Source organism: Aplidium turbinatum, chromosome 7 (genome assembly GCF_918807975.1).
Source record: "Aplidium turbinatum chromosome 7, kaAplTurb1.1, whole genome shotgun sequence".
Taxonomy (NCBI): Eukaryota; Metazoa; Chordata; class Ascidiacea; order Aplousobranchia; family Polyclinidae; genus Aplidium; species Aplidium turbinatum.
The window spans coordinates 1936777-1961057 of record NC_137478.1 but is presented as its reverse complement, the minus strand read 5'-3'; the positions used below and the strand labels follow the sequence as shown (position 1 = coordinate 1961057).

At 37.1% G+C, this 24281-nt stretch overlaps 1 protein-coding gene across 2 annotated transcripts; it reads right to left on the bottom strand.

Moving 5' to 3' along the window:
• Window positions 1-1774: 1774 nt before the first annotated feature.
• LOC145774577 (integrin alpha-6-like) lies at window positions 1775-19820 on the bottom strand. 2 transcript variants are annotated; one of them, XM_082585844.1, is made up of 22 exons: window positions 19674-19820; window positions 17245-17332; window positions 16096-16246; window positions 15600-15694; window positions 14756-15001; window positions 13177-13395; window positions 12537-12676; window positions 11563-11711; window positions 10698-10855; window positions 10295-10392; window positions 9477-9593; window positions 8538-8697; window positions 8145-8294; window positions 7347-7435; window positions 6979-7074; window positions 6570-6678; window positions 5986-6120; window positions 5365-5505; window positions 4960-5094; window positions 4731-4835; window positions 4300-4428; window positions 1775-3505 (listed from the first exon to the last, which is right to left on the bottom strand). In XM_082585844.1, exons 6-22 carry the CDS (start codon window positions 13309-13311, stop codon window positions 3386-3388), a joined length of 2166 nt encoding a protein of 721 aa, XP_082441970.1. In that variant the 5' UTR covers window positions 13312-13395; window positions 14756-15001; window positions 15600-15694; window positions 16096-16246; window positions 17245-17332; window positions 19674-19820; the 3' UTR covers window positions 1775-3385. The 2 variants fall into 2 exon arrangements, with proteins under 2 accessions (XP_082441970.1, XP_082441969.1); XM_082585843.1 differs by having other exon boundaries at window positions 16096-17332.
• Between the last annotated feature and the right edge of the window lie 4461 nt (window positions 19821-24281).

The window sequence follows — 24281 nt, the reverse complement described above, 5'->3', positions numbered from 1 at the left end:
AAGCGAGTAAAATCAGCAGTCATCACTGACTCGCCGGCTAAAGCAGCATAAAATGCTACCACACCCAATGCTGCTGAAGATGTAAACCTCCAGGTTGCTGCAAGAAAATCTGCTCAGATGGGACAAAGAAAAAAGATAAATCTTTTTAAAGTGCTGTCAGAAGATTTGGAAAGTGAAGCTGAAAATGCAACTGTTCTGCATCTTAATGACAATATTTCGGATGAAAGTGAGGGGGACGACACGATCAATGATTCGAAAGATGACACTACGGTTAGTATTGGGGACTTTGTGGTTTTTAAGTTTTGTGAGAAGCGAGACGTGCACTATATTGGAAAGATCACTAAAGAAAAAAATGATGAGGTTTATGTAAAGGTGTCATTTTTGAGAAGTAATCCGAAGGGAAATGATTTTGTTGAACCTGTTGTTGAAGACATTCACACTGTGCAAATATGTGATGTCGTATTGTTGCTTCCTCCACCAAATCCTTGTGACTCCACTAAACGGACACAAGGGATCAAACATTTCTCTGTAGTTTTAACCTGCTACAACATTGAATAGGTTTGTGTTAAATGCATAAACTGAGGACAATTTCTTTAGCAGCATCTCATGTATTTTATTAATCAGGATCAACTAAAAAAGCTCTCCCTCCCATCAAAATTTGTAGATTTTCCTTCCTTCCTAGCAAAGTCCCAAATGGGGTGGGGGAGGGAAAATGGTCTGCTGAAATCTTTCCCCCACTTGTGTCCAGCCGAACTTTTCCCTCCTCCACCCTTATTTTGAGTAATGCTAGAAGGGGCGAAAAAACTACGAATTTCACTGGGGGATTGTTTAGTTGGTCCATTAACAGTACCTTTGTAGTCTACTTTTTGTATGCTTGTGTTTTTTTGCGTCTAAAGTACATTTCATAACAGAAATCAAACAAAATTGGTTGATTTAATTGCAGTGGCTTATGGGTTAATTGCGGTGGTTCATGGGTCATTGCCAGCAGCACCCTTGAGCCACTTTGAAAACTTTCAGGAAAATGTTTATAACAGTTACGCTATTAAAAATGTTAATCTGAAACTTGCCCATGATCTGCCCCAATAGTTATGTTAAATGCTTTAAAAATTTGAGCGCTCTAACTTCAGCAAAAAAAAAGTTAACGCAAAAAATAGCGTTCATGCAATTACAATGCAAACGAAAAATAGTTAGTTTTTATGAGGAATGTGGACAGTTACAATTGTTAGTTTTTCTAATACTTGAAACGATGTCAGTTTTCACATGCCCATGGATCAGTATTTTCATCACTTTCGAAAAGATTATTTAGCTGTTTAATGTTTTTGCTATGATGCGTATTGTACTCTAGACAAATATTAACTACATCTAAGGCCGTTGAGAGGATATTTTTGATCCGGTACCAATTAAATCCTTGGGCTTTAAATCAAAAGAATGTGAAGAAAAGCGCACTATGTCTAGAGAATACGCGATAGTCTTTCAAGATCTCTGGCCAGATTGGAGAGGTTACAGGCGCTTGAAATCATCTTGTTTCCTGATTCAAAGCCACCCTTACCAACGCCTCTGAGTGCACCTACATGGCAGCCCAAAATAGGCCTACACGCAATTTACGCCTAGCTTACTTCAAAGTTGCTTTAGCGCCCATAGATCTTTTGTAAAATGGTTTTACATCAATATGTGGCATTAAAAAGCAAGCAGACATGAGTGGAGCGAGTATTGAGCTTTTTTTCTTTTTTGGAAAGTTACAAAAAATCTTAATTTTAAAAGAAGCAAGACGAAAGACAATCTGGAAGTTTTACTTTTACGATTGGACGGTTTGGCCACACAATGGGACTTGAAAAAAATGAAACCCGATAACATTGCAACTGAAAATTTGAGTCTTTAGAACTACTTAAATCACAAGCAAGAGTTTTTGATAAAAATGTGGTCACAATTTTATAAAGTTGTAACAATTAAGCACGTGTTGAATGATATCGCGTCGTTTGATGTAACAAATGAATCCAAGTACAAAATAAACTTGGACTCAAAATAACCCTTTTACCGTACAACTGCACAATGTAAATATTGTCTCGAAATTTGTGAAACACGACTTCAGTCAATAGCAATGACTTCAGCATTTTAATTGTTCCATCAATCTTACAATGTTTCATTAATGGAAAAAGTCAGTCTGAAATAATTAAAGTCTTGGGTGATCTAGAAAACCTTGTACCACAACATTTTTGAAACTTTTGCATTGTTCTGTTATAACATATGGCATGCTGCTTTATTTAAAGGCACCTGACCATATTCCGCCCTCGATTTGAATCGGCTCCGGTTAATTCGGTGGGCATCAAGTTAGTTTGTCAAATTGTGACCATTTTTTCACATTGTGTTTAGTATCTTGCATTGGCGTCAGGGAAACCGCGCTCCGTGTCTCTACGTAATTGATTATGTCATAATTAACAATCGATGTTTAGAAAATGAGCATTATTTATCATACAATACACATTCCAATTTCATCCAACCTCTAAGGGAAGCGATTGAAATTGCGACAACACATTTCGTACTTTTAACGTATTAGGTTACTTTCCACAATAATAAACAATAACAACTAGCGATCGATCGATCGATGATGATTACGTCAGGCCATGATTGTTGAAAATATTCTGAATTATAAATAACAAAGAAAAGCTTTCACAGACTCGACGAATGCCCCATAGGTAGAGTAACAGGGGAAAATTGATTTTACATATTAAAAACAAACACAAACACAGGCGAGGTTTTTTAGTGATTCAACATTATCAAAGTACTTTCGAAATATAAAAAGACAAAAAGGTAAACGTCTTATTATTAAGTATTTGGATTTAACTTTCTCGAATGTTATCTATAAATAAATTTGAAAGTAAACAAGCCCTTCGATAATAGTTTAGAATCAAGACTTTACAAAATCATGCATTCCAAGTTACCTTTGATGCTATAATATCAAACCAAGTCTGTATACAAGTCACAAAAATGCATTAAAGAGCACACTTCAACACAGTACACGACAATAATTGAGACTTGCTTTAGCTAACGATAAAACTATAAGATCAAAAACAATCAACAATTTTTTTATGTACAAAAAAGAAAATTGTGCAAGTTGCATCTTAGGCTGTTTGTATGAAATTGCTTTTAGTGTACAACGTTTGTTGGAACTCAAGTGTCAACTTAATTGTGACCATTTAAAAAAAATGAAACTTACAAATTAGTACGATTTCTTTCTAAAACTGTGTGCTTTATTATGTAATGATTAAAGCGAATTATCCAAAACAATTGGCTAATTATTCTGTCATAGCCACGCCATAAATACAACTCTGGATATCGAGCAGAGTTCTACATCTTGCTATGGAAAATGCAGATTTGATGAACATTCTCAAGACCCCACAATATCCGCAGTAGATGCTGCGTCTCCGTTAGATCCCCCACTTGCGTTAGCTTCTGTCCATTCAAGCTGTTCCTTCTTTTCCGCATACTTGCTCTTGAAAAACCCAGTCTGCAAATATAAACAAATTGGTCAAATATAGTTTTGTGAATAACAAATGGGCTGCTTATCACAAAAGGTACAAAAAGTTCCCTTTGTACCACAATATGATGACGTAAGTATTACATTGCCAATCCGGTAGGCGTATTTGCAATCTGCAGGTCGCTACTACAGATAGAGTGCTTTGAGCGGTAGATACTTGAACAATGGATAGTTTTCACTCTGAACCAGCTGACTGCAGCATTGTAAGCCTTCTAGCACCCAACCAGAGAGCTGACTCTTGCTTTGCACTACGTTTGATAATTACAGAAGAAAAAGGAGCAATGGCAGGGGTGGAAATCGAATACACGCCATAAAAATGACCATTCCCCATCTCTAACCCTCTAGGCCACTCTAGCTACGACGAAACGTTTATTTAGTTCACTTTCTAACATGCATGAGTCGCATGACTGTGATGAGTTGATTTAAATCTTGCCTTCTGATGGGTTAATAAATTGCCTACCTACAAAAAATAAACACCCACCCGGTAGTAAAATAAACAGAAAACGTAGTTTAACATCACTCGATTTAAAGAATTTCTGACAGATTTAGATATTTTGACTTTGCGAGTGTATTGCACTTTCATCTATAGTTATTTTTCATGTAGGTAACGTTCGTTTGGCATAAATGTTTCATATAATGCTTGAAAAAAAGTGTTGAGCTGCTTCAAACAACTTATACTTTAACAGTGTCTATACTTGCCTACAAAATATATTTGGATTGAAAGACAATACAACTTCAATTAAGTTTCTTTGATATGCTCTTACCTTCCACAGGACAATAATAATTATTATCAATAGTAGTAGTCCTCCGATTGCCGCCACAATGTAAATCCATATGTCGTTGCTGGATATAATCACTTCAGGTGGTACAAACAATCTGGCGACAACATTGGTCTGCAAGAAAGAATTTCAACGATTTCAGTATAATGCTAAAGGTATACTTTAGATGTTTCAATATACGATTCCATCTACGAAAAATTGAAGTGGTGAGTTCGAAAACTGTAAATTTGGATAACGACAATTTGCCTGATTACGTTTGGTGCATTTGCATCATCGGCTATATCAGAATTGGCGATCCATTGGCCTATTTTTGTTTTTTAAGGAATAAGATAAATTTTATGATCCATGCAATAAAAATGGTTAACCACCCCTGGCGCATACCACCTACACTGCACACAACTCTTCAACTTTCTTACCGACGCTGTGGCTACTGTGACGTTCTCTCCTCGTTGGTTGATGAGGAGAGGTGAATTTTCGGTGCTGAATCGAAAGCCAGTTCTCAAAGTGGCTAGTGAAGTGTTCTGGAATAGGAAAACTGCTCAAAACAGGCTCGATAACTACGTGATGTAAACCGCGTGTTGCTAAAAGTGTTGTTCGAACAAATATTAGGCACATTAATTTAAATTTGATAAAACTCTAACTTACCATTAAATTAAAGCTGTGAGACCAAAATCTGAAGTTGACCCTGAAGATGATGTTATCAGTGGAAGCTAGCCCCATGACGTCACATTGTAGCGTTGCGCAAGTGCCTGGAGCTTCATTCCCATTCTCGGAACAATCCTGGAACGTTGGATAAAGTTTTAGTTGGATTAATCCTCAATTTATGTAGCAGAAGTATATGGATCAAATGCACCCATGTACTTCATGGGTTCATGTTGTCAAAGTGCTATCACTGAATATGTCACAATATCATTTTACACATAACACAGTTGAAGTGTCTTTATGACAGCACAATGTAAAACCACCACCTCTGAATATTAAACTTATTTGGTTAAAAATTATTATAATAAAGTAGAACAGAATCCAAACATCTCAACCATACAAACTTACATAGAGAACAGATTGCGTTATCTTATTGGGATTAGGAGTAATTGTGATGTTGGAAAGACCAGTATCGTTTTCGTTAGGAAAGCGTTCCAGTAAGTTGTATGGATTCACCACCGATTCATCGCATATGCACTCAGCTTCACCCTGCATGCAAATAAAACGCCTTTACAAACTTGTGGAAGAGTTACTGCTAACAAACTCACTAAATTCTTGAAGAGGATAAGTACAAATGATTGCTGTTGAATCTGCTGTTAGTGTTACTAGTAGCAAGGCTTTACACGGGGCTTCATTGAATTATGTACACGAGCACTACCACACTTCAGAACAATGTTGATCGGACGATTGCTCACTTTAATTTTGTATTTAAACTCACTTGGTCTTGCAACATAAATAAAACTGTTTTGTTTAAACAGTTTCAATGATAAATTGCAATGTCACTGAATTTACAAAGACCAATTTTGAAAGCAACTAAAAATTAATATGATCTTGGAGGTGAGCTTCAAGTAATTGGGAAAAATATCTTTTCATGATTTAAAAAGAACTCAAGTCTTTATAACAGTACAGTTTTCTGTCTTGGGTTCTTGACTCATTGTAAAACAAATAAGACAAATAAATTGTAGCCACCTCGGTTGACTCGCAGCTGTATCTGTAGAGGTAAAGCAAATGCATCATGTCCGCTTCAGTGGTGTTTGGCAGACGGTAGGGAAATGAAAACCTAATGGTCGACTTCGGAATGTTAGAATGACCTCTTCCATCAATCTAATGATGAAAACAGCAATAAATAAATAAGTTTCCACTGTGACTTGGGGGTGATGTAGTAACAAGAGATGCAGGAGTAAGATGGCTAGTTTGCAATTGACGCAGTGGCTCGGTTAGTATCAAATATTTACGATGATGAAGGATAAATAAAATTAGTTTTTTGTTTTGTTATTAGCTTGCCAGGAAAACGAACAACTCTTGTTCACATAATAATTTCTGTTCACACCTGCTTTTGGAGGTGATTGTTTTCAACACTTTCCAAGCTACTGCAAATTCAATGACAACATCAGAAAAGTTAAACATAATATTGTTATTAGTAAAGTGTTCGCATAACATACAGTGGCCTTTTGCTGGGTTAGTATTTTTTTTTTGATGTGTCTTATTGAATTTGAAACATTGAAGTCAAGTAATGAAAATCCACACGCACGTTATAAATGTGTATGTTGTACCTCATATGTCATTTGTAGGTTGGATATGTTCATCCCAATTTGATTTACTGAAGTGATTGTCACGGTTTCGTCTGTGAAATTGAAAGGAAGAGGAATGTCTGGGCTTCTCCTGGAATTAAAAGTTCAAGATAGATTATGCAGGTTAAGAAACAATTAGATGTTGAAACACAAAATAATAAAGTTTTGTGAAAAATTCAATTTTTTTTTTCATAAAAAAAGATAAATCTAAGCAGCACAACTACCTTTGAAATAACATGTTTTTTATTGGACACAAAATACAAATAAATAAAAGGTTCTCTACACAACAATGTAGGGCAGGCTATACTGCAAGACGAATACAGATCAAATCTCGAACATGTTAGGCTACATCATATTAGAAAGCTATGTAAACAATAAGACTTTCACTTACTCTTGAGCAGTCGCATCCGCTCTGTACCGCACTGGAGCGGTTTTTACAACTTGATTATTATCTCGGTCTGTGTCTTCACGGATATTTACGTCATTTCTAAAACATACATTCCACGTGCAATGATGAAATAGGTTAAGCTTCATTTCTGTGCAATGTTTGAATCAAAAACTTACCGAACTTACAATATTACGATCGGAGTTTAATTAAAGACATAAGTTTTAATAATCTCAATCATTAGAAACAAAACATTTGGCTAAAGAAATTTATCTACGAAAGCTTCTGCAATGAACAAACAGTGTAGTGTCAAACTTTTAAAAATATTCCTGACAGTAAATCGTTTTTTTTTTAAGCTATTCAACAATGCTTACCCCGTCCCAGTAGATACAGCCACTCTAATTTCAGGTAAGGCTCCGTTTGCGCTAAGACTGTTTGAGGAAAGATTGAATTCGAAGTAGCACTGAAATTGCAAAATAACATTAATGTGAATACTAAGATGGTGTTACCACAAAAGAGTTTTTATAACTGATGATAGTTATTAGGCCTAATCCTCTTATTTTGGTAAATGACAATGTGATATTGCATTGCCAAGCAACTAAGCCTCGAGGTAGGAGTACAAGTGGTTCTTATTATACTAAACCCAAGTCTCCAATTGGACAAAGGCAATTATTTCACCCCTCTACAATACATGTTCAATATATCAACATATGACGCCTTCTTGCCTCTCAATATTCCGCTTAGCGATGTTTTAAATAGATAGCGCAACAGGACCTCAAGGTTGAAAGCCAACTTTGGTGGGAAGTATGACATGAAACAGTACTTATAGTGACGTCATTATGCACAACAAGACAAACTACTGTACTATAAACGCTTGCGACAAGGTAGATTGATGATTGTTGGTGTGTAAAACAAGAAAATTAATAACTGCACCACTCTAAGATAATCGTTTATTGGTTTGCTTGGCTTAGCATGCACACAACATTTTAATCGGACCCAACAAAATCTGCTGATGCAAGTTTATTGCAAAACATTGAAGCTGATTAGGTGAATAATGATGTAAGTGTCACTTTAAAACTCTGCAATGATTCACGGAAATAAATGGAACAACCAATCTTGTAACTTGTAGCGGATTTATTGCTGAAGCAGGCTTGAACGATCTACCAACTTACCCAGGAGTCTTCAGGCATAATGTTGATTCGGTTTTGATCCAAACGATAATGTAACACTTTCACTCTCCATGTGTCACCGTTGACGTCACTCTGTGCGTCATCAACACAGGGGAATCCCGCAGGTTTGTTTGAACTTTGATATCGTCCGAGCTAAGCAAATTAAACACAAATGTTAGGTATGACGTCAAATCAAATGTCCCAAAAAAGCATTCAACTCTTTAAAAATAATAATTTTTTTTACCTTCAGGCTTATTTTAAAATATATAATCTATTTGCTTATGTTTACGCGATTTCAGTTTTTATTACTTATTTTACTTTGTGTAATTATGAAGTTGGGATTGCCTAACAATTATAATGTCATCATTCCTTCGTTTATTACATCATCCTACTTACATTGTTCCAACTGAGTTGCGCGGTGTAGTTAACCACGACACTGACCCTGTACGCACTCTCCCCGGTATTTGTAAGGTTAACTTTCATTATGATGGGAGAGAAGGCAGTTTCTTGTGAAATAATCAGCGTCTGTCCATTGTTGGTGATGTCCCTGCCATTTCTAGAAAGCAAAGACATTTATCAAAAATTTCTAGAAAGCAAAGACATTTATCAAACATGACAATGCCATTTATGATTTGATATCACCGAAGGAAGACAGTCATAATTATTTAGTTAGAACCATTTACAGTATGCACAGCTGTGGGATGGCACAGCGGATAAGGCGCTCGCTTTCCAATTATGCAATCCTGGTTCGACTCCCGGCTTAAGCTGGTTGTTGAAAAACACCGCTCACCTCTACCCAGGGTGTAATAAATTGGGTGGGCGTAGTTGCTGAAGGAAAGGTGGCCGAGAGAAAGGAACTGGTCACCCTACTCTCGTTAGTGCCGAAGGCTTAGTCTAATGAGAACCTTATCTTTTCATCCTTCGATGCTTGGATCTTGGATTGGATCAAGTGTGGGACTCACCTCACATTATGCACTTTGCACAAACATGTTATTATGTATAATTTGTTTGTTCTGGACATGCGAGTGAACAACAATGCTGGTTTGGTTTTGAATTTTTATCCTCGGACTGACAAAGCCCTGATAGGTTATTCCTGGTAGTTTCGCATACTTGTAGAGGCTCTTGACGCAGGGCCAGTTACCGAGATTGGCAGAGTGAAGTTTTCCGATCGTTGAAGTGTTGTTGTTGCACAGCAATTGCGAAACGAAACTTATCAACAATGAGCCTCTATCTGGACAATAAAACTGCAGGGAGCAACTGAAAACAATGGCAATATGTTCAGCCGCCCCATCCTCTTAATAGTTCATCATAGAAGAGTCTTTTAAAGCGACTTACAATCTAGCAGGAGGCAAGCGAAGCTGAGCATCAAGGCCGAGATTGTAGTCACAGACATTATCATCTCCACAGTCCCTGGAGATCTGAGAGGTGGCTTGCACTTGGTTTGAGATGGTTCTGAAATTCAAACACAATAATTAAGATTTTCAATTTGACATCTGGTCAGGATTATTTGATATGATTTAGAGTTAGACTACGTCGACACACTTAACTCATGAAGTAAACTTTTTAAATCATTTAAAATGTCAAACCTCTAGATTGAATTTCTTTACTACTATTGCATTCATTTAAAGAAAAACGTTTGGTCATTTTTTGTAATTTTACTTGAAATGAATTGTAGATATAGATATAGGCTACAAATCATGGCCCAGCGGTGTCCAAACTTTGATAGACAATCGATTGTCATCAGACGTTTTATAAGAAGGTTTGTTCAAATAACACGTGGAGGTATTGTGGTGACTGATAGTGTGTAGGTCTACTTGTTAATATTTCATCAATTGGAGGCGTTTTATGTCTTTAGTTAACCGTCTCTTCAAAACCTGTAATGACTTTGGGACGTGCGGTAATTCCGAACCGGTTTACTTTTGTTCTATTTATGTTTAGTTTCAGCAATCGGTTGCCATATTTTGTTGGTACTTCGAACACTCTTTTCTCATGAAACCTCTTTTGTTTATTAGCAACTTTGTGTGAAGTCCTCGAATTTAAGATTTTCTTTTTCTTTGTTTTTGCCAAAACAAAAACAAAAGATATTAAAAGACAAAAGATACTAAAAATATTTAAAAAACAAATACAAAACAAGAAATATTTAGTTAACTTACGGATCGCGAACAGAAGACAACGATCTCCTCAGATGGCTCTCAGATAACTTGTAAGTCAAAACTGCTTCAATTTGTGCAACATTGTCGGGAATTGATTGCTAATAAAACAACGGTCAGATAAAAGCACTAATTACACATTTCAACAAACACACAGCAGGCCTAATCAATATTTTCGTAACTCTAAAACAGGATAATGATATTGATATAATTATTATATGATCAAAACTGCAAAACGAGAAGGCTACATCAAATAATAACTGAAAGTTTTGTGATTGTGTTTCGCTGTAATTAAAATTTTACACCAATTAAAGTTTAAAGCAATGGATTCACTTAATGACCGAAGCATTAAATTTTGTTTAGTAAATAAAAAACAAATGAACTGTCAATTCACTAGGAAACTTACTTTGACAAACACTGTGGCGTTCCAACAATTTCTAACACTATTGGTGAGGTTTCGTGTGCCATTGATGATGCTACTAACTCCAGATCTTTCGCGAAACTCAACTCTTTTATTTGCAATTCCACTAACACCGCTGTCCAGATCCAGCCCATAGTCGACACCTGTCCGAGAATGAGGATTGTGATGTATACTTTCGAACAAAACACAACTATGAGTAATAAAGTCAACCTTTGATCAGGGGCAGATTCAGCAAGTAGCCTTAGGGGGGATGAGATCTTAACAAATACAATAATGTGTCGGTTTACATCAATCTGACTTTGCAAAAGCTATTTTTTTGTGTTTTAGTGTGTGTGCAGGGACCTCTTCAATCGCCTCTCCCTAGATTTTCCACTGCCTCTGATCGTTTCTGGATGATACGAAGATTTATACGGATACAAAATATATCAGGTAGAATGCAGCCAAATCATCGAACATGCCAAATAAATAAAATTATAACATTATTTGAAACCAGTCAGTCCAACTAAGTCTATCAAGCATATAATACTGTTTACATCAAAATCAGTCACTACTTTCTAATAACCTCTACAGCCTGTTTCACTCTTACTGGGGATCAACAGAAGGTCTTTATTCTAAACACCTTCCGATGATCTCTAGTCGGGAAGAAACAGGCTGTAGAGGTTATTAGTAAACCACTAACTAACTGTGATGTAATTTACTCTGCTTGGATTTTTCGGTTGGTATTGGTCACTTTTTGTAGTATTAGCAGCCAGCATTTATTGTATAATACTGTTTATATTATATTTTTCTTTTCCATGGATTTTTTTACGTAGTAGCCTACTCTATCATACTTGTAAGTGAATGAACTTACTAATGAAGGGTTCGATCCTGGACCCGGTCACGGTCAGACAGGCTGTGAGGACGAGACAGTCGCGATCAGGTGTTGTTAGACAATCAAAGACATTGACGCTGTTCAGGTTAAAGTCCAGCGTTGGTTGGAAGTTCACGACCGGTCTTGATCTGAAACAAAACTTTGCAAATGTATACAAAGAAATGATTTCATTTATTGATTTTTCTATTCAATGCACGTTGTTCCCATTGAAGTTTACCTACACAGAAAAATTCTTACAAACTGAATGAAACTACAATAGGTTTGATTGAAATTTGTCTAAGTCTATATTTCTTTTCCATATGTCTTTACACCTTCTCATTCTTTGAGAGTAGGTATTTCATAACTCCAATTAATCTATTGAATTCCAAGTTCAATTCGAAGTTGAATATTTGAAAAGAACAAAATATAAAAAAAATTTACCTTAGTTTGGAAGTCATTCGATTCAACCCATTGCTTATTTTTTAAAGATTGAAAATCTGTTGTATTTGCATATACCAGTACAATAGGAACTAATGTTTTGGGCTAAGTAACATATTACTACTGTAGGCGGAGGTATCAATTTTAATAGCTTCCAATCTATTGCTATAAAAATATCACGTATCTATAGTACTTTATAAACAACTTATGGTATTTTCATATATTGATTGATTGCTTTTCTTTGGACTTGGAAAGCTTCTTTGGGAGCCCAATTCTAACAGTTTCGCATACTTGTAGAGGCTTTGAACCATTGGCGGACGGCCGGTTATCGAGATTGACAGAGTGAAGCTTCCGATTGTTGAAGTTTTGTTGCAGGAGAATTATTCCGTTCATTAGATGCCGCTGAATGGAGAGCAGTCCTTAGAATAAGTTGCTCAAGCGCACACCCCGAGAGTTGAACTAGCACCGCTTGATCTTGAAGTTTCTTCGTTCACTTAGTAACGCGCTAACCAACTGAGCTATCGGGGTTGTATTACCTGAAAATGACAACTGTGTCACTTTTCGGAGCTCCAACTGCAACGTCAGGATAACCATTCCCATCCAAGTCCTGGCCTCCTTGAAGAGACAAACCGAAGTATCGAAGATATGTGTTTGGAAGTTCTGATGCTCGAATCACCTATAATCGATTGCATCATAAACAAATTTGTTTGTTTCCTTGAAAATCATTTTCAAAAGATCTCATTAACTTTGGTCGACAGAAATGGGATAGAAAACCTTGACAAAAGCAAACAATTTTTTTTACTCTTGTTTACCACCTTTAACAGCCTGTAATAGTTTAGCATATTTTCAGAGGTGAGCAGTAGCACGCAACTTTTGTAGGGCTACTACCAGCGCTGCTAGTTTTTAAAAAAATTATTGATGAAGTAGCGGGTAGCTTGAAAAGGTGTTCAAAAAGTGCTTCCTAATGTCACTTCAGAGAAAGTAGCCTTAGCGTGCGCTACTTTTGTCCGTGTAGCGGGTAACGCGCTACTTTAAAAGTAGTGGATGCCCACTTCTGCTTATTTTACACCAAAAAGAACGCATCATGTGTTTGAATTAATTGTCTTCTGAACAGATTTATACAACTTTTCATTTTTCCGTTCATGTGTTTACGTCATACAAGAAATTGTCACTAACTTGTTTATACTCTGTGTCGATGCCATCGGAGCTCCCGTGAAATACGAACACCGCTCCTCTGTTGTCATTTGCGTAGGGCGCTCCGATTATGACGTCATTATAGCCATCAGAATTGAGATCACCAGCAGAAGCCATTGCAGTTCCAAAGCGCCCCCCTTGGGAGGCTGTTCCAGGAGACAATGTTTTGAATAGGTTTGTAGGAGGGTTGTTGGGATTTGCCTGTCATGAAAATGTTGTTGTGACCAATATCTTAAATTTGCAAACAAGAATAATTTATTTTGCTACTACAAAATTATTTAAGGCAGCTAACTAAGTGTTTTTTAATATTTTACTGCTGTGCCTGTGGAAACAATTAAATTTTTATCAATGTGCATTTGTATGTCCATTTTTGTGATTTGCTTATGAAATAAACTGAACTGGGTCCTTTCATTCCCCGTGTTGCAACTCAAATTCATTCGTGCACTAAATAAAGATTATAATTACTATGACCTAAAGCAGTGTTTCTCAACCTTTTTGGCCCAACGCCCCCTTCATGAACTGGCAAAATTTTACCACTTCCCTAACAAAAACGATTAATTACAAAAAGCGAATATAAAACAATAAATACTAGCGTATTAATACTACACATGTGCTCAATGCTATGCAAAAAGCCAAGCAGAGCAAATTACATCAAATATAGGCTAGTTACCAGTCTCTAAAACCCTTACAGCCTGTTTTGCCCTAAAAGGTGGATCATCAGAAGGTCTTCATTCAAATGGAATTCTATTTCTATTAGAATAAGCAATAAGGACCTTCTGATGATCTCCCTGTTAGGGTGAAACAGGCTGAAAGGGTTTTAGAGACTAATAACTATATTTGATGAAAAGCAAATATACATTTGCGAGCATGAAAACAGTATAGGCCTCTTGGTAGTCAGTGTGAACCTTGGGCTTGGTGAGAAGGTTCCAGTTACTTCACATCCGGTGTAAAGCCAGTGAGAAACATTCGAAGATCATTTGTTCTGGATATGTCAAGTGGGTTTTGCTGTTTGGTATGTAGCAGAACAACACAGCTGAATCCCTTTTCCACCAGGTATGAGGTAGGAAATGCTACCACGAAGATGAGAGCTCTTTGAAGAAATCGTTACGCTGGGCGGTAGATGGGTTAAACCAGAATGCCCTCTAATAATCAAAACGCCCCCCTTAAGCCGAGGTAATCATACCGCCCCCCCTGTTAAATCAAAACGCCTCCGGTACCGTCCCCGTTGAGAACCACTGACCTAAAGTCTCTGATAATTTGGTAACAGTGTGGGTTTGCTTTCTGTAATGTAGTTTGGAAATATTTTACCACTAGCTGGAGCTAAATAGTCATACTTCAAGCATGATGTGTCTATTGCACCAAACACAATAGTTGTGTGTGTAATGTATGGATCTGGTCTGTGTAATGTGACGCTGTCAATATGGTTGAACGCTTTGCGGTTTTGAGGCTACATGATAAAAACACTATCAATGATAATAATTTACGTTTTAAATTATAAAATCAATGTCTGAAATTAACAAATTCTCACGCAAGTTCAACAATAAAATTAATGGCCACTGACCCATATCGAATGACTTTGTCCGCCTTGTGGTGCTATATACACGAATACCCTTCCATCGTCATAACTGTTTCTTCTGCTGTACAGAGGCGCTGCCACTAACAAGTCGTCTCTGCCATCTCTATTAAGGTCCAGTGCGAGCAGTGCACCCCCAAAGTAGCTCCCCAGTTGGCTATTTTGATTATTGGGGTAAATAGTGCGGGCTTGTGTAAATTCAGCACTTTCTTCTTGTGGCCGATAAATCACAACCTTAGAAAAGAAAAAGACAAGATAAATTATAAAATTTGGACAAGATTTATAGAATTTATAAAATTTAAAATTTAAACAAAAATGCTTTTGTTATTAACATTTTTAAAAATGGTTGCATACAAATTTGTAAGTACATAAATCAAAATATGAAAAGCATTTTGCAAAAGAAATTACGAGAAAGAGTTGATTGGTGGTACAAAACTTGAAAATTGCAAGTAGAAGGTTGCACTCTTTCAGAGAGTCACACAAAAACCTGCATCTTCGAGCTATGCGCAACATTCTTCTCGCAGTTGCAAGAAAGCAAAACAATTCAGAAGCTTAGCTTTTAACCATACAGTCCTGCTGCGCAACTGGGAATTAGATACTTTCATTCCAATATAAAACAGCAAAGCACATTCAACAAAGTTCTCAGAAAGAACAATTGAGCATTGAAATAAGAGAGAAATCACTAACACAAAAATTGATGCTATGAAATAAATTTACACAACAGTACATTGAAAACATGAAATGCTCTAACATGGTGATTTTGTGATTTTTTGTTGACAGGCAAAGCAAGCTTTTGTTGATTTCTACAAGCTTAATTTCTGAAGAAGCTTACCGCTCCTTTGAGACTGTAGCGAGGAGCTCCAATCGCGACGTATTCATTGTTGATATTCGCCCTCCCGTCGAAATAACCGCTTGTAATCGCGTATCCTGACAATGAGTGGCAAAATAATGTAAGCTGGATCATAGTAACTTGGTAAAACATTTTAAAATATTTTAAAATATTTTAAAATATGGCGTCTTCTGTTAATCGTTAAAGTCGAGTAACCATCTTATTATCATCCAATATTTATCTGTGTCTTTAGGACTATACCGAGAGGTTAAAACAGAGCCTCCACTTTTCGTTTTTATCATAAACAACTAGCCGAGACGCATTTTCAAACATTGCCATGTTTGTTTCTTTAAAAACATGTTTGAAACCACGCAAACATTAGTTGTTGCCACAAAAAACCCTTTTCAACAAAATCTCAAAGCTTGTCCCATCTTAAAGGGCATGTTTAAGCAACGTTTTTGTAAATCGTTGAAGCATAAACAATTAAAGTTGAACTAACCAAGATACGATTCCTTTGTGCGGTCATTGAGCACATCTTGAACTTGTTCGAAGTCTGGGATGTCAGGTACCTGGTCATCGGAAGAATCGTACTTGACAATTGTACCGCTCCAATCGTAGGCCCCAACCGCACCCAAGTAAAGACCCCCTCTCTGTTGACCCACCAAAACAGGTGTAAGATTAATTGCATTCTCGGTAATAAAAATTATTGGTAATTGATAAAAGGATAGTCATCACATGTAGATAGCATTTAGTACATAGAACATATAGCATGCAATACAAACACATATCAAACATACAACATATAACATGTAACATGAAACTGCCGTTTTGTGCCGAAACATTGACCTAGCCGGTACGCGAGCCTTAGAATAAAATGACCGCCAACACGATTTGTTTTATTTCATCAACAATGCACAATAAATAAAACACAATAGAAAAACGAAGATGAAGAGAAAAGTGAACAAAAGTAAATCAGATAAGATAAAAGTTAACGCATTCAGCAGCTGCAGGTGAAAATAGCTTAAAGTTTAAAGAATTTAGCAAGTAACAATGAAGAATAAAGCTGAAAGATATTTTATCATTTGAATAGATTTACAGGAAGTGAAAATATAAAATAGAAATAGAAAGAATAAATAAAAGTAGAGATCTTATTCGGTTCTTCGCATATCCTTGTCCTCATCACCAGAACCAATCCTCCGACGTATCTGCAATACATAACTACACAATCCATATTAACTTTTAGCCTAAGTTTGACAGACAGATTGTTCGTACGAAAATCAAAGTCGTCTTGGAAAATGGAACTAAACAAACAACAAACATTTTAAATAATCAAAATTTTTCAAAATCGCAGTTTCATTAATTTTCATTTTTTATTTAATGTTTAAATTTAAAACAAAGTCAAATAGAAGACAATCAGTTGGATGTGTTCATTAGGCTCAACTCACAATTTACACATGACTTTCTATTTTCCAAGACAGACGACCTCACAAACGTGAAGTGGTTTAAATTGAACAATGGAAATATATGAAGCTCTCTCACATCCTAGAAATAATTTACTGGTAACTTATAAAGAATTTCATACAAAGTTTCATATCATGTAAGCACATCAGTTATTGTCACATCACAATCATGTACAACAACGTCTCACTTTGCATCGCGATGTGACGACTTCCTAGCAAACGTCAGTTTCGTTCAACAGTGAATAGAAGTTTCCTTTTGGCAATGTTCCAGGAAACCTGCAACCAAACAAGCATTTTGAAGTTTCGATTTTTGTAAAGTTACCACAGTTATAGTGACCACGTCGTCACTTATTGTTGTTCTGATGGTGATCTCACAATCACTAGCGTTGGTAGGGAGGCTCAAGCGGTACTTTTGAACGCGGACCCTATTGATTTTAGGGGCCCACAACATTTCCAAATGGCCCAGGAATATGAAGAAACCACCGCGTATTCATACGATGAACTGCGTTTTACTTGTTTCAAGTATCTTGGTTTTAGACCCGGGAACCTCATTGGTGTGGCAACATTGGTACCGGACCCAAATTATCCTCTCAACGACCCTGCTAACAATGTTGCCATACCACAGATGAGTAGGTTATTGCATCAGCTGTATGGTATTGCATCACATTTTTGTTTTGTGATTCTTCGGAGCATATTGAACGGTGCAGCAGCGCTGTGGCTGATAAGCTTAATTGGTGCTCGCGCTTGATTTGTGCGCATTCGTCATTTCCTCTACGTCACAAAGCCACTGTAGATTTACTGTAGAAACAAATGCATGAAACTCGAAGCGATTGTTAAACATCTGGCATAGGAATCCTTTTATTTGTTATTGAGTTAACTTCGTAACTTTACAAAACTGTGCGTAAGTGACATTCTCGACGAAACATACAAGGCTTTTTGTTACTCACTGTCTCTTGATGTCAATTCAGTTGTTTAGGAAATTATGGTTTTCATTTTGGGGTCAGTGTTGTGTTCATTATGACAATGCACGCTTTAGCGCGACATGTTGTCAGCGACATGAAGCTCTATACTCAGTCAAACTGAGATGAATTTAAAACATTATTAATAATTTTTGAAACCAAAAGTGCCTAATAAGGCATTAGGCCACTAACTGCAGATAGAGGCCGACTGTTTTAAACTTTAGTTTCTCTTGATTTCAGTGAAATTACAGACTAGCAATTTGTTTTGCATCTGTAACTGAACCGTAATGTTGTATTTCCACTTGTTCACTACTTCGCTCATGTAAGTTAGCGTGTATCCTTTGTGGACCCTTCTCTTACTTCATGGGCCAATGCACCAAATGTTCGCAGGCACAACTTCTTTTTTCTTAGAATATTCTTAAAGGTCTATACAACTGTTTAACACGTGGGATTTTTACGTTAAACGATCTTGGAATAATTACCCTCATGGAATCGAACCCCCACTCAATAGAACTTGGGACGCCAAACTGTCCATCCCTGGATAGCTTATTTACAGTATTTCTCCAGGGACTAAGAAAGCTTTTTTTTAGAAAGTTTTCGAGGCTTACTTTCTCCTTGGTATAGGCTGTTTATGAACGCCCGCTTGATCATTGAGAAATGAAGTTTTGAAATTTATTCTGTTAATCAAACACGGAGAGGTAAATGCGGAGTTGTGTCTGAAGCACGTATTCTCAGCATGCTGGAAATGAACCACAACTTCTTTTTTTTAACTTAGAATCTGCAAAAAAACCGAGTCTTTTATGATTAAGAAATTTAGATAATAAAGATGAATCTACCATTGACCATCCCCCAAAGTTTATTTGCAAGAGAAGACAACAATGAAAGATAACAATAACAATTTTCTTGATAACAATGAAAGTTTGTTGCATTTATTGTATGCGAACAGTGATCATTCTTTGCAAATCAAAGGATGCTGACAAAAAGCCATTGCAAAAACACGAAAGCAAACAGAATTCTAATAAATTATCTTCCAATAACAATCAGCCAACCACAGATGATGCATCATAGCTGTTTGTTAATCAAAACAGTCCACTGTTGACGTCACAAATGTCAACAGACTATTTGAAAAGAATTGTAAATGTTACATGGTATGTGCGCGCTGCTGACTTATGTTTCTACCTTCAACATTAACTCGACAACTAACACATTTGAAAAACAAAATAACACGAACAGAAATCGTTAAAGTTGATTGGAATAACTTTCAGACGACACCAACTGAATGCTTCACTCTATTAAGGTTGTATGGAAAGAAACAAAACCAAAGTGGCTTTGTTCAAAACAACTAGTAATCCACCAACGCTTCGAAATGAAATTAACCCTTAACTTATTTTGCATCAAATTTTCAACGTTTTAAAAGAGCTGCATCAATTGTATAATTGGTTGATGACTTTTGGATGCTTGTTGATTTAGTTGAATGGAAGCACAAAATGCTTATTTAAGGTGTTTTAGACTTGACACAAGCTAATGTCAGCAAAAGTTTCATCTTTAGTTTAATAGTTGCTACACATTTGCATATGTTTATAGCTAAAGAGCCTCATAGGTTGCAAAGTGATGATACAAGCAAACATATTTACAAACACAAAAAATATTTCACTTACCTAAAACGAAAGAAGTTTTGTATTCCAACGTTGTGGACAACCCCTTTGTGTTGCTCGTCGAATGCGAAAGAAATGAATTGACTCGATTGGACTCGCGCTTTCAAATGCAATTTCTTTGACTACTCCCATAACTCGTCAACTACTGTACTTCTGTGTCGAGGTTGTCATTATGAAGCTGTACGCAGAATGCCTGAAACAAAAATGCATCGAACACATGATGCTGATGATTCAAACGCGATTGTCGTCACACCGGAAGTGACGCGACAGCGCTCTATTTCTAACAAACAACCGTTTTATCGTGCTGTGATGCAACAATCAAGATAACAGAGAGAATAAGCTCAACTCATCATTTAGCCAGCAGGAAGCGCACAGACCCCTGAAACATCAGCTTCAGTAACTTATACAAAGATCAATCGTTAAACTATTCACATGCGAACAATTTTAACAACATATTCTTCAACCCTTTGTTTAGACGCACAACCTGCAGCGATATGGTTCATTGTTATGTCATGAACTCAACTGACTGTTTTCGAGCTTGGGCGAAACATAATGCACGCTTCCGTTTTAGTGATGGCCAAAAATGGCAACATCAAAGGCAATTGAGTTGTTGCTGAAAATCATTATTCGTTATTGGTTCTTCAATTCTAGTCTTCACTTATGATGTCATAGTGTAGACTCACATGATCACAATGAGACCGCACGTGGACTTGCATCAGGCTCTTTGCAATTTATCAAACTGCTTCTGCTTTTCGTTCTTGTCAATCAAGGTAGATCAACTGCAGTCGCAAGTGTTGGCTGCATATCCATGTTGTGATAGCCCTAAAACGGCAATCGAAAGGGCGCTGGTTCGACACCGCTCAAGAGCATGCGGCTGTGTCTTTGGCAGGACACTTAAAGGTATGCCTGAAGGTGGACATGAAGATTGGCTTCCTTGCCTTCTTGTCCACTTAATCTGAACCTTCAACCACTGGTTGTAAGCCTGGATAAGGCAAACAACAAACTGCAGTTGATATTTAAGTAGGTAAGGTTTCAGTATTTCCATGCAACTTACAGCGAACTTTTTGTGGCTGAAAACGGTCTTTCCCAAACAGCACATCAACCGTTTTTTAAAACAGATGATTTGCTGTCTGGTTTGTTTTGACCATGACTGACTAATGCTCCTATTATGTAAATTGACTGCAACACTCCGCAAACGACGGCACGCCTGTATTTTGCCAAAGACACTCCACAAGCTCTTGAGCGGTGTCGAACCGGCGGCCGGCGTCTTATCGAACGTCGAACTAGGGCTCTCAATACTCGGCTACGCAGCCGGCCTGTCACTAGGCAATTCCTGTAATAATAATAATGTTATGGTTTTATTTATTGTCGCTAAGGTCTTTTTGAGACAGGCTTCATTTTTAATTTGATATCGAGTTTACGATGTCATCACATTAAAGTGATAACATGTGGTATAACATTAAAATTGAGCTCTGTCCCTTATAGACCTTAGCAGTTGCATAGAGCAACAATAAATAAAACTATAACATTATTACTCAGTATGTAGTTTACAATTCTTTAACGTAGGCTATGTCTACGGACTTTACCACTGAAGTTAAAACTTAACTTTTTTAGAATAGAACTGACATTTCATTCGTTCCAACAAATCTGCAGATAAAAGTGTTTATAAAATTTTTGGAAAGTAACAGAAAAAAATTGCCAGAACGTTTCTTTCATCTGCAAACAAAAAAATGGAATTCAAAGATGACTTTGAGCTCGCTTGTCCTATAAAACTTGTATTTTACAACTTATCAATGTTTAAATGTTTGGAGAATGGCTGTGGACAATAAGAGCTACGAATAATTTGAGAGGCTTCGAATACTGATGCAGGCCCGGTTACCGAATTTAACAGTGAATTTTCCAATTGTTGTTGATGCATTGTTTATGAATTACGTGTTTTGTTAATTATTTCATTTATTAGGTGGCGTTAAATGGAAAGAATTCCTTGAAAAACGTTGAAGCACACGCCGAGAGTCGAACCAGCGCTGTTTGATCTTGCGATTTTTAAGCTGTGATCAATTAACATAACAATGAATGGTCAATTTTTATGCACAGTTTGTTGGCTATCTGAATCTTTACAGGTTGATAATTTATAATTGCTACAAAACTTTTTTGAATCTTTTGCTCAATAACGCTTACGTCGCTTGTGTTGTACAGTAGCCTACTTGTACACACCACACTACGTACAGTCTATGTGCAGACTTATAGACTGACTTGATAACCATTAGATAATCTGAAATTTGAAGTGATCTTTCAGACTTGCTCATCCCTTTGTCCAATTGTTGCAGGAAAAGTCCGCTCCAAAACATTTCAATCCAACCTCGAAATAGCTCAGTTGGTTAGCGCGTGACTTCTGGAACGAAGAAGCTGCAAGATCAAGCGGCGCTGGTTCCACCCTCGGGGTGTGCGCTTGAGCAACGCACGTTAAGGACTGCTCTCCATTCAGCGGCATCTAATGGATAGAATAATTCTCCGGCAACAAGACTTCAACAATCGGAAGTTTCACTCTGTCAATCTCGGTGATCGGGCCTGCGTCAGTGATTCAAAGCCTCTACAAGTATGCGAAACTGCCAGGATTAAGCTATGCAAGAAACTTTCCCAGTCCGAGGAAAGATTCAATCAATCATTTCATCCCATAAAAACCTCTTTATCGCTACCCAGTGACAATATTTTCTTAATTCTTGCTCTTTTGATTGTTAGATTCTGCACTTTATTTAGAAAACAGTTTATTTCAAACCTAAACAACCTAACCTAAACAACTTAACCCAAATGACCAAACAATCAAAATTAACCTGCTGCCTGTGTAGCTATCCCTGCATTTCTTGCGCATATGATCTTGTTTTGAAATTTGCAATCAAGAAGCAGCCAGACGAACGAACTGAAAATAAGCGCCGACCTACCAATGACGACGACAATCCATCGACAAGAATACCGCGGTTTCCTCGCAACAACGATGTTCACAAACCACCGCAAGCGAGTTTGTAACTAGAACACAAGCTGCGAATTGCGTCAATCCAGATCCAAGAAATTTTGAAAACATCTTTTAACATCAACATCAAAAAACAATCAAAAATCATCAAAAATCAAACATCAAAAATCAAACATCCGCAGTAACCTCTCATAGAAAGACTTCTCGACCATCAAAAGCAAGCAAAGGACATGACCTTTCTCCCCAGCGATAAGGGCGGTGAATTTTGTATCATTGAAACAGAACGATACGATGCAGCGGCCCAACAACACCTGAGCGACCCAAAATTATACAAAACTTCAAGGATCACAAAAGCGCAAACCATAAAACGAAAGCTTAACCTGTTAAGTGCGTAGTTAACTTTTCGAAACACTCCTTACTGTGCGTATTCAATTTGATCACTCGCAGTATTTTTCGTCGCATTATTGCTTGCTAGGATATTGGGGAACCCCCATGACGCAGCACAATACGCTTTTGTTCAATTTCCTTTTGCTTCTATTGCTTTACCTTTTCATCGACTATTACGGAGAAGTCTCCGGCTGGACTATTGTTTTCTGGTGTAATCGCATTACTCTCAAGTGATTATACCTTTACCATTGTGAAATTATTCAACTAGTTGTTTATTATGAAGAAAAAAATACATCAGTTCATAGAACAGAATAATTTCTAAGCATTTATAGGACACTAAACAAAGTACACGTGAGTTTAGTTTAGAAATATTCAAACTGTATCATTTTCTGACGCTTGTTCTAACAATAGCAGCAACACAAAACCCTATTGTTTTGTTGACTATATGTCACAAAATATGTTTTCGAACACAACAAAATATTTTTGAAACTGCTTGCAACATTATATCAAAATGACTTCACACTGACTGAACGCGCATGATGTGGTATGAATTTTATACACCAGAAGGAAGCCATATTAGAAAAAAAAACATTTAGGATGAAATCTTTTTATTCTTGCATTTGTGGTTATATTGTAGGTGAGTGCAGAAGCTACCTAACTAATATTGTAATAGAGTGATTTAGGGATTAATGATTTCCGTCAAACTGCAATCGTTATTGTAGTGTGAACAATGCATCTATGTTTCTTCACACGTCATAATTGCGCCTTCCAGACAAAGCGAATAGAGGAAAGCGAAATTAAAAGTGCCATGAATAGCTGCGATCAAGAAAACGACAATTATCGTCTTTCGCACAGCAAGAGCGACTGTCTCGGACGACAATTGTCGTCAGATGCACTTGGACTTGCAAGTTAACAGCAAGTGACCAGATCTTACATCACCAACAACTCAAATATGCCACGATTGCACCACATGATCAGGACTCAGGAAAAAGGACATGACATCAAGATTCGTCCTATCTTCTCAAGTGCAAACGGGCCAGCCGCCAAACTGTCACACCTACTCTGTACTCTACCCAACTCCTTATTGAAGGACGTTCCGGCACACCTTACAAACGGTCAAAAACAACTCAACCAACTCAGGGACATGCCACGAGACACTCCGAGAAAATTCAACTTCCCCTTCAGTCTGGATGTGACAGCCAGGGCCGGATTTAGCCTAAGTGCTGCCCTAGGCCAGTGCTACTCAAACTTTTTAT